Genomic DNA, 16283 nt, shown 5'->3' with positions numbered 1-16283 from the left:
GTCAAACAAAGTTTTATAAATCTTGAACATTCGTGTGTTTAAAAAAAATCTCAAATTATTTGAGAAAATACTCATAATTATCTAAAGTTTTTTGAGAAAAAAAACAATCGTGTACTGCCAAAAAAACATGTAAATCTCGAAGAAATCAAAACATGAATTTTTTTTAACTTTTCTCTAAAAACCTTAGTAAATGGGCCTCTTGGAGTCCCATGTATTGTTGTACAGACAATCAGTTGAGTCTTTCAGAGCCACTATTTTTATTTATGTTTTTATGTAGGAATGGTGGCATCCCACATGCCATTCTTATTATTTTAATATCTCTAGAGAATCTTGTTGTCAACTTGTTTCATAACTGGCAAATGCTTTACCTATGTAATTAAATGTGTCCTTGAGAAAAAAAAGCAGATAGGCATCTTAAAACATCTTGATACAAAGTTGATGAGGGTGGAAAACATTGCCTACTCTGTCAAATCTGATAAAATATTATACTGCAACAAAGAAGGACAGAATCAAAAACCCACAGAGAACAGAAATGGCTTTGTTCATTGACTGGCTTAGGTCATAGGAAGAAAAGATGACATTTATGCTAGTGTAGAATTGACTTACTTGTCATTCAACTAAGGATGAATGAGAAAAAATGCTTGACTGGTATATAAATAAGTATGACATTCTCCACAATGTTACAGCTGTTATTATTATGCTGCAACTCTTTTATACCCTCAAAAAATGAGGGTGGTCAATTTGCTGTTGAACAATTTGATTAGGGTGGTTAATAAGGTTGGTCCAACTATGTGCTGTCTGCGGCCTTGCATGCAGCAATAACCTGCGCCACACCCCTCACAACCCTGGTCATGCCCATTCCCACACCATGTGTCTCAACCCTTTCTCCTTGTAGATTGTAAGCTCTTTTGGGCAGGGCTGTCTTCATCTCTTGTATCGGTTATTGATTGCTTTAAATGTTACTCTGTATGTCCAATGTATGAAACCCACTTATTGTACAGCGCTGCGAAATATGTTGGCGCTTTATAAATAAATGTTAATAATAATAATAATTATAGCATGGCATTACTGAGCAGCAGTGTTAGATAGGAAGAATGTGGCAAAGTGACAATGTAGGTAACACAGCAACACTAGGGGGCCCATTTACTTACTCACGAACTGGCCGAATGCGTCCGATTGCGTTTTTTTCGTAATGATCGGTATTTTGCGATTTTTCGGCTAATTGTTGCAACTTTTTCGTTGCCATTCCGAATGTTGCGCAAAATCTTGCGATTTTTTCGTAGCGTTAATACTTGCGTGAAAAGTCGCGACTTTTTCGCAGCTTTCGCGCCGAGTACGAAAGATTCGGATTCATTCAAGCTTCAGTATGGTGACTTTTCTTGGGCCAGGTTGGAGCTGCAGGGTGCCATTGAGTCCTATGGGAGGCTTCCAAAATCATGCTAAGTCTGAAAGTTTTGCCTGCCGCTTACGAGCGCTCAATACGAAAAAGTTGCGACAAGATACAAGCGCATCGTAATGGCTACGAAAAACTCGCGTTTTTTCGCGCAAATCGTATGGTTAACGAAAAAGTCACGACAATTTCCGCAAAGTCGTAAAGGCGCCGAAAATTCGCAAAAAATACGAAAAAGTCGCAAAATGTTTGTTTTCCAATCGGAATTTTCCCAATTCGGATTCGAATTCGTGTCTTAGTAAATGTGCCCCATAGGGTAGATTATATCATTTGGATTGGGTCTGTGAGATAGAATTTATAAATGTATAAACTATTTTGCCTGGATGGCATTATTGTATGCAGTGGTCCAATGCTTTGAAAGTAGTGTTTAAGTTAAGAAAAGCAGCTATGGCTTATGGGCAGTGGGTTCTTTGCCACCCCCTTCTGATGTTGCTTAAAACAGCGTCACACGAGCTGCAAATGTTTGACAGCCTGGTTATCAGTGACACATCGAATACATAAGAAAACAGAGAAGGGAATCCGTTTTAAAATTTTGAATTATTTTATTTTAAAATTAAGTCTATTGGAGACGGGCTTCTGTAATTGCACATTTTCTCTTGGAATGCAAAGAGTGACAAAAAGAAAATGATGTACAGCAGAACATGCAGCAGGGTGGTGGCCAAATGTATGCTTCTTGTTAGAACATGCAATCATAGTACTCATTTGGCATCCAATTGTGTGTCTTTCATACTTTAGCTTTTTAATGTGACTGAAAAATTTAATTTGTTGTTAATGTGACTTAGGGGCACATTTACTAATCCACGAACGCTCCGAATGCGGTCTTTTTGCAATGATCGGTATTTTTGCTACTTTTTTGTCACCATTGCGACTTTTTCGTATCTTGCACGTATGTTCCACGACTTTTTCGTCGCCATTGCGAAAAAATCGTATTGTTGCGCCGAGTACGAAAGTTTTGGATTCATTCAAGCTTCGGTATCGTGACTTTCCTTGGGCCAGGTTGGAGCTGCAGAGTGCCATTTATTCCTATGGGGGGCTTCCAAAATCATGCAAAGTCGGAAAGGTTTTGCCACCGTTTACGATCGCTCAATACAAAAAATATGAAACGTTGCGACGGTTACAAAAAAGTTGCAATATTTTCGTTTCCAATCCGAATTTTTCCCATTCGGGATTCGAATTCGTGTTTTGGTAAATCTGCCCCTTAGTGTGTTTGCACAAGTTGTGAAATGTCATTGAAGGTAACGATAATCCTATTATCTAAAAGTTGTGACCACATAATTGTCAGGTAGAGAAAATTAGAATTTTTAACTTCTCCCACAAAAGTTATGGGATTTTGCTAGGTACTGGTACTGCACACAACCTGCCCGCCCTTAATCCGACAGATGCTATTAAGAAGCATAGTCCCTATATATATATAAGACTGCCACCGCCATTCAAACAGAGAAAATAAGAAAATATACTGGATGCCCACAAGGTGCCCACTATATATATATCTTTTGTTAGTAACAAATCATTTTATAAACTTCTGTACAATAGATAGCATCCAATTTCATATAAATTACATCCCTATAAACATAATGATGTCATTTCTGTCACATAATTTCATTGGGTATTATATAATAACAAGTATTACAGGTATAGGACCTGTTATCTAGAATGCTCAGGGTATTCCACATAAGGGTTTTTTACATAATTTGGATCTCCATAACTTAAGTCTACTAAAAAATCAGTAAAGCATTAATTAAACGCAATAGGATTGTTTGCGTCCATAATTATATCTTAGTTGGGATCAAGTACTATTTAATTATTACAGAGAAAAAGGGAATCAGTTTTAAAATTTTTAATTATTTGATTAAAATGCAGTCTGTTGGAGATGATCTTCTGTTATTCGGAGCTTTCTGGATAATGGGTTTCAGGATAACGGATCCTATACCTGTAATACATATAATTAAACTTGTGCATACAGGTTAAAGGGCCCTGCACAATATAGCTTACATGTATTTCAAAGTGGAAGTCTGCACTCAGAGGCCTTATAAACTAATAGAAAACTGAGGTCAGAGGTAGTTTCTGAGCCTTTATCAGAGGTTTTCATAAAGACTGCAGACCTAGCCGAAATGTCAATCTCCTTAATAAACTTCATTTTTTCGTTATAAGTCTTGTGAGTGTGGATTTCCACTTTAATGATTATATTTGGACTGCACCCAGTGCCTTTTCTAAGTGTGATTGCAGGCTTGGACTGGCAGTCTGTGGATTCTGGCAAATGCCAGAGGGGCTGCTGTAAGATACCATAGACAGCCACTATTTACTGTGCTGGTGAAGGGCTGTTTGGGCCTCTGTGGACTTGAAATGACATGGCCTTTTTAAAATCCCAGTCCACATCTGTGTAAGTTGATCCCTATCTGGATAACTCTCTATAATAATTATCTATTTCTCTATCACTATGATCTATTCAGATCCAACTCAGAATATATCAGAATTTTCTAGAATGTGGTGTGTAAGCATTTTACTTTGTTCTGACATCTGGATCTGCTTGCCTGCTCTCATCATTTATCATCCCAGCCTAGACTATCACCATCTTCATTTTCTCTTCATTTATTGACCAAGGAAAAGTAATATTAATATTTGATGTTTTAAAGCTGTGTTACTGCATGTCGTAATGATAAGATACATATCAGCATAATCTACTTTTGAGATAATGTCTTACCTTGGCAATGCTTTTTTTTCACAAACCCATAGATTTTATGTGAGTTAAATTGTTGCAGAATTTAGAAGGGGGCACAGTGAAGTTAGGAAATGCCTAAAGGCAAGATATTCATAGCTATGTGGAAGAATGTACACTGTTAGAATACTGTATCTCTAAATTAAATTCTAGCAAACAAAAACAAAAGGAAAAAAATGATGTTTAGATGTTATATTTCTCCCCAACTATAGAAGAGCAAATCAAGTCACAATCTTTATTTGACACTAATGATTTTCTGATAAAGTCATTTGTTTTGTTACAAAAAGTATGTGCTTGCATTTGTTTCAAATTAAATCTGTCACTGACTCACCGCTATCCTCGACCTGCAATATTTTATTATAATCATAGTCGGGTCTTTTTATTTGCCTAAAATTCAGTTGTGTTCGTTCAGCAGTTTGTGCTTGGCTAATACGCATGTCACTTTATTATGATAACATGATGTTTGTGTTATTCGTTGGGATACAATGCTAAGTCAATTTCGTTGAACTTTTCCCCAGGAATTGATGTGCTTTCAGTTGGCGGGTCATTATGCTGCTGCACCTGTGTAGTGTTAAGGTCAGTGTGTTTTTCTGATTATAAACCCTATCCATGTCATTCCATTATAAATCCATTAACCATTCATAATGGAATGTACCATAGCCCACACCCTAATGCAGCTGACCTACTCTCCTGGATAAACCAGTAAATCATTTCATTTGCCAAGGTTTTATTTGTACTCATTTCACTAAAGGAAACTTACAGAATACAGAATTTTTCAGGAACCATTCCAACTCTTCTATGTGCATATTTTATGACATTAACTGGAAAGGTCTTTTTATCGTACTCATCTTACTTATCTTAAGTAACACCATTATTAATATACAGATGGACTCAAGCCTCTGGTTCCAGTTTATATGTGCTAGCTCAAGCATTAGATTGACCAAGCTCACACACTGCATGGCGACTGTGTCTTAATTAAAAGAAACAAATTATCTGTAAAAACCCTCACCTCCCCACTAGAGATGGGTAGCAAGTATACATACAACACAGCTTTGTTTTGTCATAATTTAGAGCACCACAGCACACAACAGCACAAATACACACTGAACTGATTTCAGTGGGAAAAGTCTAGTGAGCAGTGCTGTGATGGGGAGTGCTGATGGTGAGCCATCCGAACCAGAGGACAAGATTTGTTTAGTCTATAACTCACTATTCAAAGTGAACATACTAAACCGCTTAGACTAGGTTTTATAGAAACAAAAACTAAACTTGATATATTTGGGCCAGGCCCAGACAAGAGAAGTTTGTACACAGCATTTCTCAATGTCTTCTTCAGCCAGATAGGCAAGTGTCACCAGTGACCACAAGTAGCATATCTTAAAGGACATGTAAAGCCTACATTTGCCTACAATGTATATCAGTCGGGCAAGTCTCCCCCACCCAAATGGCACCATTAGTACTGCATATATCCCCTCCGCTTGCCAGCACCATCACATTTTCTTAAAGCAAATAGCAGCTTTCACCCGGTCGCCATTTTTCCTCTAATACATAATCAGATACATTTAAAGGAGATGGAAAGTAAATAAATAAAGAGTTAATCTCAAGCTGCAGGCATACCTTCAGTTGTCTCAATAGTGCCCTTAAGTCTCCCCATATTTCACCTCTTCAGATGATCAGAAGCCAAACAGGAAGAAAAAAACGAAGAGCTGTGTAAAGAAAGTTCCCACAATGCCTCACTCCTGCACCGAGACCCAGACCAAGTGTACATGCTCGGTTAGTTAGACTATGGGGCTGATTTACTAACCCACGAATCCGACCCGAATTGGAAAAGTTCCGACTTGAAAACGAACATTTTGCGACTTTTTCGTATGTTTTGCGATTTTTTCGGATTCTGTACGAATTTTTCGTTACCAATACGATTTTTGCGTAAAAACGCGAGTTTTTCGTATCCATTACGAAAGTTGCGTAAAAAGTTGCGCATTTTTCGTAGCGTTAAAACTTACGTGAAAAGTTGCGCATTTTTCGCGTAAGTTTTAACGCTACGCAAAATGCGCAACTTTTTACGCAACTTTCGTAATGGATAGGAAAACTCGCGTTTTTACGCAAAAATTGTATTGGATCCGAAAAATTCGTAAAGAATCCGAAAAAATCGCAAAACATACGAAAAAATCGCAAAGTACCGATCATTACGAAAAAAACGCAATCGGACTCCATTCGACCCGTTCGTGGGTAAGTAAATCAGCCCCTATGAGTCAGCTTCCTGCTGATTGGCTCAGTGAGTTCTTAGCATTCTTGAGGGAGGAGGGAGCAGTAGAGGGGAGAGAGGAGAGAGCTGTGTGTCTCCGGCACAGGAATTACAGACACAACAAATCTTTTGACACAGAACTCAGTGCAGCGTTTCTATGAGTGCTTATGGCTGTATTTACAGCCATGATAAAGCTTACTTAGTTTTTACCTTTCTTTCTCCATTAAATCTGCAAACAGCTTACACACACAGACACTTATTCAGCATACATTTTATCATGAATACAGGCTCACACAGGCAGAACTGTGCTAAAAGTTCTGCTTTGTTTGAGCACTGTAATGGTAAAGCTGAGCTCAGGAGAAAAAAACTGAAGCAGACAGCTAGAGCTGAGTTTCTATGGGAACCAGCAATGCCTTCTCTTCAATGGCTGCTAGACTGGGGGCGTGTTTAGTAATCTGAGCTTAGAACAACTGAGCATGCCCACAAGCCAACAGCCAAAGCAAATTCCTGTGGGAGGGGGCCGAGTGGGTTACAGGAGGAATAGGAAATCCAAGTGATAAAGGAGATCACTAGTGTGACAGGTATTGAAAGATTTCAAAGAAGTTGTTCACTGATTACATTTTTGTGTGTGGGGTTTACATGTCCTTTAAGCCCTGTGGGTTATGACCAATGCTGTATGACCAACTGGGTGGTTCATAATGTAAAATGATCTCAGTGATCTTAGTGAACATTCTCGTTGCAAACCTTCTTGAAACTGTCATCATATAGCTCTTTGTACAAGGCAGTTAAATCATCCTTATATATCTAATTATATAATATATTTGTAAAACACTAATGTCTTGTCATTGGATTAGTTAATTGTATTAAGCAGCAGAATAGAAATATAAAGATATATACTCTTATACACAGTATAGGGCTCATTTACTTTTTCCTTGGATGCAAGTGCAGGAACATTAAGGGAGCCATTTGCTGACAGACTATTGGATTTTTTAGCTCTAAAATTCACAGAAAGAAAAGTTGTGAGTTTTTTTAAATTTACCATGCAACAAAACATCGTAAAATCCAACAATTCATCAGCTAAAACTTGTCCTGGTCGTGTACAAGTCAATGGCAGATGTCTCTTTACTTCCCTGGAGGAAACTTCTTTGCTTCAAAACTTTTGAGGTTTTTTTGTGCGACAATTTAAAAAAGGTTTCAGTCCAACAACCGAAAAAGTCAAGAGTTTCGCAACTTTTCTGTAACTTTTTCCCACACATATTTTTTCAGTTCAGACTTTTTAGTAAATGTGGAAATGGGTTTATTTGAATTTAAAAAGAGAAAATAGAGTTTTAGTAAATGTGCCCCTTAGAGGTGCAAAATTGTGACTCTTAATGCCCATGCGGTACTTGTGTCTGGGGCAGTGGTTGTGCTCTGCCCATGTTCTACCTCCCTCCCTCCCTCCAGGTATACTGTATGCAAGTGCTGCTTTATATAGGAAAGCCCCACAACACTTTCAACCCAAGTTGGCGAGCACAAAAAGAACCGAATTTTGTCTCAATATTAGAATGGCATAGGGGCCTCTTTATTGCACCTTGACTTATAATAAGAAATTAGCCCTACTGATTACCTCTAATAAAGCGATCATTCCTTTTTCTTAACACGTAATCTATATTTTAGATATGTTGTACAGGAATATTTTTTTGGGGGGGGGGGTTCTTGGCCAGCTGCTTTGGGTCACTGTAGTATAGACATTTCGTATTACATGAAACTTCCCATCATTGGTTTGATTGTACTATCTGCCCAGAAATTGACGATTCTCATTAAACCGTTCATACCCTTTTCATTTATGGATAATTATCTTCTGATCATAATCGTCACTTATCACTATCATCAAATGACGTCAAGCAAAAACTAGGCATATGTTTTGCTACATTTGTATGCCATGTAAAGAAACATTAAAGAAAGTCATATGTGTGCCATGTCATTTCTATTCGTTTCTTTGCAAATTAACAGTAGGGCACAATAGACAGAAAGAAAACAAATGTGATTCTATGGTAACCAAATAGCTAAAATTTCTAAATAACTTTAATCCTTAAATAACAGTTGTGTAAAAAAAACCTCAAGTTTGACATTCATATTTTAATTATCGTGGTATTATCCCACTGTATAATTTTACAATTAAAATTGTTAACTACTGAAGCTGAAAAAATAACATCTAATTTTTAAAAAATGTTTACAATTCAGGGGATATCTAACTTAAACCAAAAATATTTTGTTATGAATAGCATGTTAGTATTTTTGGCTACACAGTTGATGTTAATAGTAAAGAATTGTCCAATATAGAAACATATTTAAATGTAAAATAGAATTACCACATAAACCATAATAAAGCAATTTTTACATTTGTTATTGCTTTATTAAGAATGAACTGGAACTTTTTCCCCAAAAACAACTGGATCAACTGGTCGCTAATTAGACTTTTCATGCAAATTGGTACTTCTGTGTAACAGAAATCATAGTTAAATACAGTCATATGAAAAAGTTTGGGAACCCTTCTCAGCCTGCATAATAATTTACTCCAATTTCAACAAAAAAGATAATAGTGGTATATCTTTCATTTCCCAGGAACATCTGAGTACTGGTGTACTGAGTACTTACTGATGCAGTATTTAGTTGTCTGAAATTAAATCAAATATGAATTGGTTGGATTAGCTCGTTAAGCCTTGAACTTCATAGGCAGATTTGTCCAATTATGAGAAAAGGTATTTAAGGTGGCCAATTGAAAGTTGTGCTTCTGTTTGACTCTCCTCTGAAGAGTGTCACCATGGGATCCTCAAAGCAACTCTCAAAAGACCTGAAAACAAATATTGTTCAGTATCAAGGTTTAGGGGAAGGCAACAAAAAGCTATCTCATAGGTTTAAAGTGTCAGTTTCAACTGTAAGGAATGTAATCAGCAAATGGAAGGCCATAGGTACAGTTGCTGTAAATCCCAGGTCTGGCAGGCCAAGAAAAATACATGAGTGGCATATGTGGAGGATTGTGAGAATGGTTACAGACAAGCCAACGATCTTCTCCAAAGACCTGCAAGAACATCTTGCTGCAGATGTTGTATCTGTACATCGTTCTACAATTCAGTGCAATTTGCACAAAGGACATCTGTATGGCACGGTGATGAGAAAGAATCCCTTTCTGCCACAAACAGCTTTTGAGCTTTTGTTGTATGCAAAAGCTCATTTAGACAAGCCAGATTTATTTTGGAACAAAGTGCTTTGGACTGATAAGACAAAAATTTTGTTATTTGGTCATAACAAAAAGTGCTTTGCATGGTGGAAGAAGAACCCTGCATTCCAAAAAAAACACCCGCTACCTACTGTCAAATCTGGTGGAGGTTCCATCCTGCTGTGGGGCTGTGTGGCTAGTTCAGGGACTGGGTCCCATGTTAAAGTCGCCGGTCAGATGAATTCAACCCAATAGCAACAAATTCTTCAGGATAATGTTCAAGCATCAGTCACAAAGTTGAAGTTACGCTGGGGTTGGATAACAAGACAATGACCCTAAAGACAGTTGGAGATCTACAAAGGCATTTATGCCGAGGGAAAAGTACAATATTCTGGAATGGCCATCACAGTCCCCCGACTTGAATATCATGGAAAATCTATGGGATGATTTGAAGCAGGCTGCCATGTTCGGCAGCCATCAAGTTTAACTGAACTGGGAGATTTTGTATGGAAAAATGGTCAAAAATACCGCCATCCAGAATCCAGGCACTTATCAAAGGCTATAGGAGGCATTTGCAAAAGGAGGCTTAACTAAGTATTGATGTAGTATCTCTGTTGGGGTGCCAAAATTTATGTACCTGTCTAATTTTGTTATGATGCATATTGCATATTTTCAGTTCATCCAGTAAACTTTATGTCACTGCAGAAATACTACTGTTTCCATAAGGCATGTTATATATTAAAGGAAGTTGCTACTTTGAAAGCTCAGCCAATGATAAACAAAACTCCAAAGAATTAGGAGGGGTTCCCAAACTTTGGCATATGACTGTATTATGTTAATGCAAAGTGCAAATAAAAATACAGAATTTTAGATGAAAACGGGGCACACTCCATTATATAAATGTATAATGTATATATTCAAAGTCATGTCAGGGTGAACATAACATGCTTATCTGAGAGCTTAAGGTTTCCAGTAGTTGCTACAGGATTGTACATTGTACAGAGCCAGTGGCTTTGTTGGGTTTTTTTTTTTGCATTAGCTATTTTTTTATACATTTCTTTAAAATATGAATTTTAACTAGAGAAAAAGTGATGATTGATTTATTTTGTTTTAAAATTCCAGAAAATATCTTCTCTTGTTTTTATTTACTATACTTTTTTTTTTTTAAAAAGTACTTTTTATAACTTTTTAAAAAATGTAGTGTACTTTTTACATGATAAGCCTTTTAGGTATGTCAAAATGGTATTTATATGTGAAACTTCATTTACGCTTTATTGCATGTTTCGATATTGGAATGAAATGATTTTGTGTTTTTATTGACATGCCATGTACATTTTAGACAAGATTGTCACCAGCTTGTTAAATAATATTTCTTAGCCATGAAAATGCAGCATACTTGTAATTAGCAAATTGCAATTAAAAAATTGCAATTCAAAAATATATTAAAAAGGTTTTAGAAGATTCCAGTGCTGCTACTAAGGTCTAATACTCCATAGAACTGAATGGTATTCAGATTCTCACAGCGGCTAAACACATACTGATGAAATGGTACATGTATAATCTTTGATAAATGTGTGAAATCGTTTTCAGGAAAGTGTTGATATTTTGTAATATGTGTGCTATCATCAACTTCAGTGTGGGGTTTTCAGACTTTTGTGTTCAAGAACTCCCTTTCAACATTTGCTCAGGTCTTTTATCACTCGCTACAGGCATATAAACATGGTCACAATAGTCTCCATGCTATAGTTTTAGGAATATGCAAGAATGACAGGCATTCAGGCTGTGGTACATCTCAGCTTAAAAATATCAAAAAATATCCTGCCATGCAGATCCCAAAAGAGCTCCAAATGCCTTTACACAATTTGCTGTGGTCTCCAAGCCACCATTTTTGTTCTGGTCTTTACCCTATTAGGTTATAAAAATGGAACCATTAATGACAACATCATAGCCATACACAGACCCCCCAGGCTTTCTTGAGAAGGAAAGAGAAACAAAACCTTTAATAACCTTAAAAAGGGATAAATAAGGATGCTATTATCCTGCAAAATGATTGTTTAGCATAATTTCATTATTCTAACAGACAATTTAAAATGTAAAAAATGTATTTAAATATGCATTAAAATAGAGTCTGTGAGAGATGGCATTCCCGTAATTTGGAGCTTTCTGTATAATGGGGTTCTGCATAAGGGATCCCATTTCTTTGTTTTTTAAAGAGTGAAACCCAAAAAACCCAGCGCTTCTTGGTGAAAGTCCTTAATAAATCTTCAATGTAGTAAAACCAACAGTAATCACGTGCTGCTTCCTCTTGGTATCAGCTTCTAATTTAGCTTTCTGCTTCTGTTCCTTATCTCAGAGAACACAATCTAAGCTCCTAAAATTAATCTGGAACAGAGTTTGAGACATGTTTGGGGATTACAAAATATATGTATATAACCTTTTACTATAACATCGCTTGGAACAAGACAGCCTGGAAACTCCAGAATCACTAAACAAATAGCAGATCTACAGGAAGATTAACCAGATCTTTTGACAGCTTCGGCCTTGAGATAAAATATTTATTAACTTCCAGAATGGCTATGAATGTTTGCATCTTACCTTGATCACGTTTTGTGGGTCTAACACAACAACTGGGACATTTCATTGCCGATATTAATAAGGGACATGCAGTTATTCACATCTTGCATCTAAAATTAAGCTTTCGACCAATGGCCGGGAAATCTGTAAACAGCACTGGGAGTTATAAGCAAGAACTAATACCCAGACCTTTTTGTGAGGTTTAAGACATGGTTTATACTGTATAGATTCTTTACATAGAGTGATGACCTCCTATCTCCCATTCACAAACAGAGAAAGCCCAAATGTGAATATAAGTTGGTCATACAAAATACAGATGGCCAAACAGTGCTTAGACAACAGAATGGCTAATCGCTTTAATTACTTAAGGGCCGGATTCAGTTACATAAGCAAATGTTATTTATGGTTTATTATGTGAACATATATGGGTGAGATTCAATTTGAGAAGAGAGAACTTTTCTCCTAATTCAGTTCCAGTTTTTTTCCCCCATAGAGTTCAATAGAGTTGTTATGTAATTAACAATGAGATCACTTTTTTCATTAATAGTTGCATCTGGCTGTATGGGAATTTTTGGAATTGAATTGGGAAATCAGCTTTTCTCATCAAATGGAATCTGGGCCAGTGAGTAGGGTTGCCACCTTGCTGGTATTTCACCAGCCTAGTCATTAAAATACCAGCCAAGGCTGTGGCCAGTATTAGAAATTTGCTGGCAATGTACTTGCCAGTAAATTTGTAATAGCTAGCCAATTAAGCCCCAGCCTGCCTCTGATCCGACCCCACTTGCCCCTTTTCTTCCCTCCATACTCACCAAATGCACTTAATTCCAGTCTTAATGACGTGGCTTAGTTCCCTTCACTCCTGGCCTCCGCCCCTACAATGTCATAACCACACCCATTTATGTCATGACCTGTCCCCTTGTGGACCAGCTCCATTAATTTTTGTTTTGCCATCTGAGTTTTGGTGCTATCTCAGCAGGATGTTTTGAAGAAGAAAAACATGCACAGATTACATTTTGATTGGCTTTCATATTTAGGGTGGTACCTAATGTTATGTGGGAGATAAGGTGCTTGAAAGTGGAAGATTTGAGGCGATTTTTTAGAATTTTAATAATTTTTTATAGAAACTGCTAAATTCAGTAAAGCATTTCCGTTTGGTACTTTGGAGTTGGAAGACATAGTTACCCCAAAATAATGTAGGTCTCTATAAAAATATATTGCATAAACAAGCTCACATGTAAAACCCTGCTTCATCTAAATAAACCATAAAAATATATTTTTTAGTAGTGCCATTGGGTACTTCTAAATAGAAAATTGCCATTTCAAGAATCAAGGGCCATCTCCTGGGGTCATAGGGTTCACAGAGGGTCGGACTGGGGGGTGCATGGCCCCCCAAGGTGCCCCCGCTGCGTCCTCTGCCTGACGTCCTCCCCTGAGCATGTGTAAGTGAAACTTAACCGACAGGGATCGGGTCTGGGCCGCCTGGGCCCACCGGGTTTTTTCCCAGTGCCTTGGCGGCCCAGTCTGACCCTGAATTCACAGTGCACACAAACATACCAAGGGCCCACATACATGTTAGGTCACATCAGCCAATGAATGGACAGATTTCTGCCTTTTGCTTCCACCCTTCTTCCTGTTACAGTTAGAGCTGCATTATTTCTGGCCATGTGTTCTCTGAGGAAGCACACAGCCCAGCACTAAATGGTGGCTCAAGGGAAATGGTGTCATTTCTTAGTTCTTTGTATGCTCTCTGTTTCTTCCTCATTTTCTGTTCCATGTGTGTAATTACGTGGATAGGCTTGTTTTTTTTTTTTTTTTAAGATAATTTCCCAGTGTAGTTCTGCAGAGTAAGAAGTGCTTCAAGGTCTGCTGAAAAGAAAGAGATCAAATTAAATTCTGGCACTTAATTAGTATAGTGTGCAGTCATCTGATCTAATTAGAGATTTCTCTGGCATGACTGCCAATGTATAATCTCTTCAAACAAAAGGAAAGTGGTCTTTAAAGATGAATAAGTACGGCTCTTAATTGATTGATTATGTACTTATTTTTATTTACCCTTAAAATAATCAGTGTGTATTACTCTGTAGCTTTGCTTTTCTAACTGTGCTTGATTGCATGCCATTCTAGTTTTGATTGCCCCATCCTCATATTTATACACCAAATTCTAATGGGAATTGAAGAGACATGCCAGGGCTTTCTACACTGTGTTTTTCCTTTTTTTCTGACACACATGAAAATTGCTATACTTGCTAAAAACATGTGTTAACATACCTCTATTTGTTTAGTTCTGGCACTATTATGTGATTGTTTCATAGGGCAGTAGAGGGTGATATTGGGTGTTTTGATGTTTGGTGTTTTAGAAAGGAAAACAATTCATTGCCCAAAGAGAATATACCCTGTTATATATATATATATATATATATATATATATATATATAGTAATATAGGTTACTATGAATGGATGAATTTTATGTGCATATGTCTAGGGCTACACTGACTGACTGTGGTGCAGAGCTGGCACTGAAAATATGCCCCCCCACAATGGAAGCAGTTAGTTTTTTGACATTATGCAACATCATGACAGATCTGTGTCCACTTGCAATTACTCATGTCCATCTCCATAAAATGAATTTAAGTCAACTGTCTTATCACATTTGTTGCATGAAGTCTGGTGCAACAAATTTGCTGTATACTCCGTGAATAAACCATTTTCTTTTGCTTAGGTATCATGAGAATTTAGCATAGAGGTCAAAGAGGGCAGCATTGAACCTTTTAAAGAGGGTAGTAATAACTAATGTAATTAAAATAAAAATACATTCTAATTATCTCATCTACAGTTATCCATGGTCTGTTGTGTCTTTTTAATGTGCAAAAAAAGAAAGTCTGGAACTGTGATTTGAAAGTGACTTAGTGATTCTTTTTTTTTCTTTATTTCACATTTTCAATTTAACAATTTAACAAAAGTGCATCTACTGGGGTTTCCCAGAATGCAAATCCAACACAGTGCAAGGATAGATGACCCAATCATCAAATAAAACTAATGAACCAGAAGACTAAATCAGTATGGGCAGATTGTATGGTGTTGAACTGTAGATAGACCTGTCTATTGCCATTAGGCCTGAAGGAGGTATTCCAAGGAGATATCCCATAGTGGATTAATATAGTCAGGAGACTATATGCCCTGAGAGATGTTCCGGTAGATTAACCAGGGATTCCATATTTTGTTATAAGTTGTAGTGTTTCCTGTGGCAATACTAAAGAGTGTTTCAATAATTATTTTCCAGGATTTTGCTATGGTTTGTGTAGCTGCTAAGAAGATATCAGAAATGAATCTTTTAGCATATTTGTTATCCTTTGAAATATTTTTATTCAGGAGGGCCTCTGCGGGGGTTCTTCTGCTATAAAGGGAATAGACTCTGGTCCAAAAATGAATGGTTACTGTACAATCCCACCAGATATGCAGAAAGAAGCCTTGTTGATTACAGCACAATGGAGAGGGTGAAGGATACTATAATTTCTCAGGGAATAGGTACCATTGATGGAGTACCTTTTGAGAAGTCTCCTGTATTAGGACATTGACAGAGCATTTCACTGAGTGTTTAAATATATCTAGCCATGTGTCTTCATCAAAACAAAAGCATAGCGTTCTCTTCAGTGATTCATTTTAATACATTTACCCTGCATGTATTAATGACTTTATTATTGAATAAATATTTTGCAAGTTTAGTGATTCATAATGCTGCTTGAATGTGCATAGGTCAGGTGCATCACATTCAGTCAAATGCAGCACAAATTATTGTGCAGAATCATGTGTGAATTCATCAACATCCTGTTCTATGGGTTGTTAGAGTTTAGCAGCAGCAGTGCACTTTATTGCCCCAACAATTAAGGATTATGCAAAATCTTTTCTGCCCCTAAACCCTTTTCTTTCAGTCCCCATTTAAGCCTTTATGGATGCCAGGATATACAACAATTGAGAGCTGTGGGCCACAAATGATATAGATATAGTAGTACAATAACTGTAACACATATTTCTTCTTAAATGTACATCCTGTTATGTGCAATATGTTGGTATGCAGAATGTAGTAAATCTGTCTGTAAC

General features: G+C 37.0%; 1 protein-coding gene across 3 annotated transcripts in view; it reads left to right on the top strand.

Annotated features, from left to right (window-relative positions):
• The window catches only part of hecw1 (HECT, C2 and WW domain containing E3 ubiquitin protein ligase 1), a 129975-nt gene that overhangs the window by 31376 nt on the left and 82316 nt on the right, over positions 1-16283 (top strand). The window contains exon 2 of one of the 3 annotated variants that reach the window (XM_018094565.2): positions 4685-4742. The exons of the other annotated variants lie outside the window; for them this stretch is intronic. Coding sequence (XP_017950054.1) covers positions 4716-4742 — 27 coding nt within the window. The 5' untranslated portion in view covers positions 4685-4715. The remainder of the gene's footprint in view (positions 1-4684; positions 4743-16283) is intronic. 3 annotated transcript variants of the gene reach the window in all.

Source organism: Xenopus tropicalis, chromosome 6, assembly GCF_000004195.4.
Source record: "Xenopus tropicalis strain Nigerian chromosome 6, UCB_Xtro_10.0, whole genome shotgun sequence".
In the NCBI taxonomy this organism is placed as follows: Eukaryota; Metazoa; Chordata; class Amphibia; order Anura; family Pipidae; genus Xenopus; species Xenopus tropicalis.
Note: the sequence above shows the minus strand (reverse complement) of the source record. Positions and strands in the feature narration are given on the sequence as shown.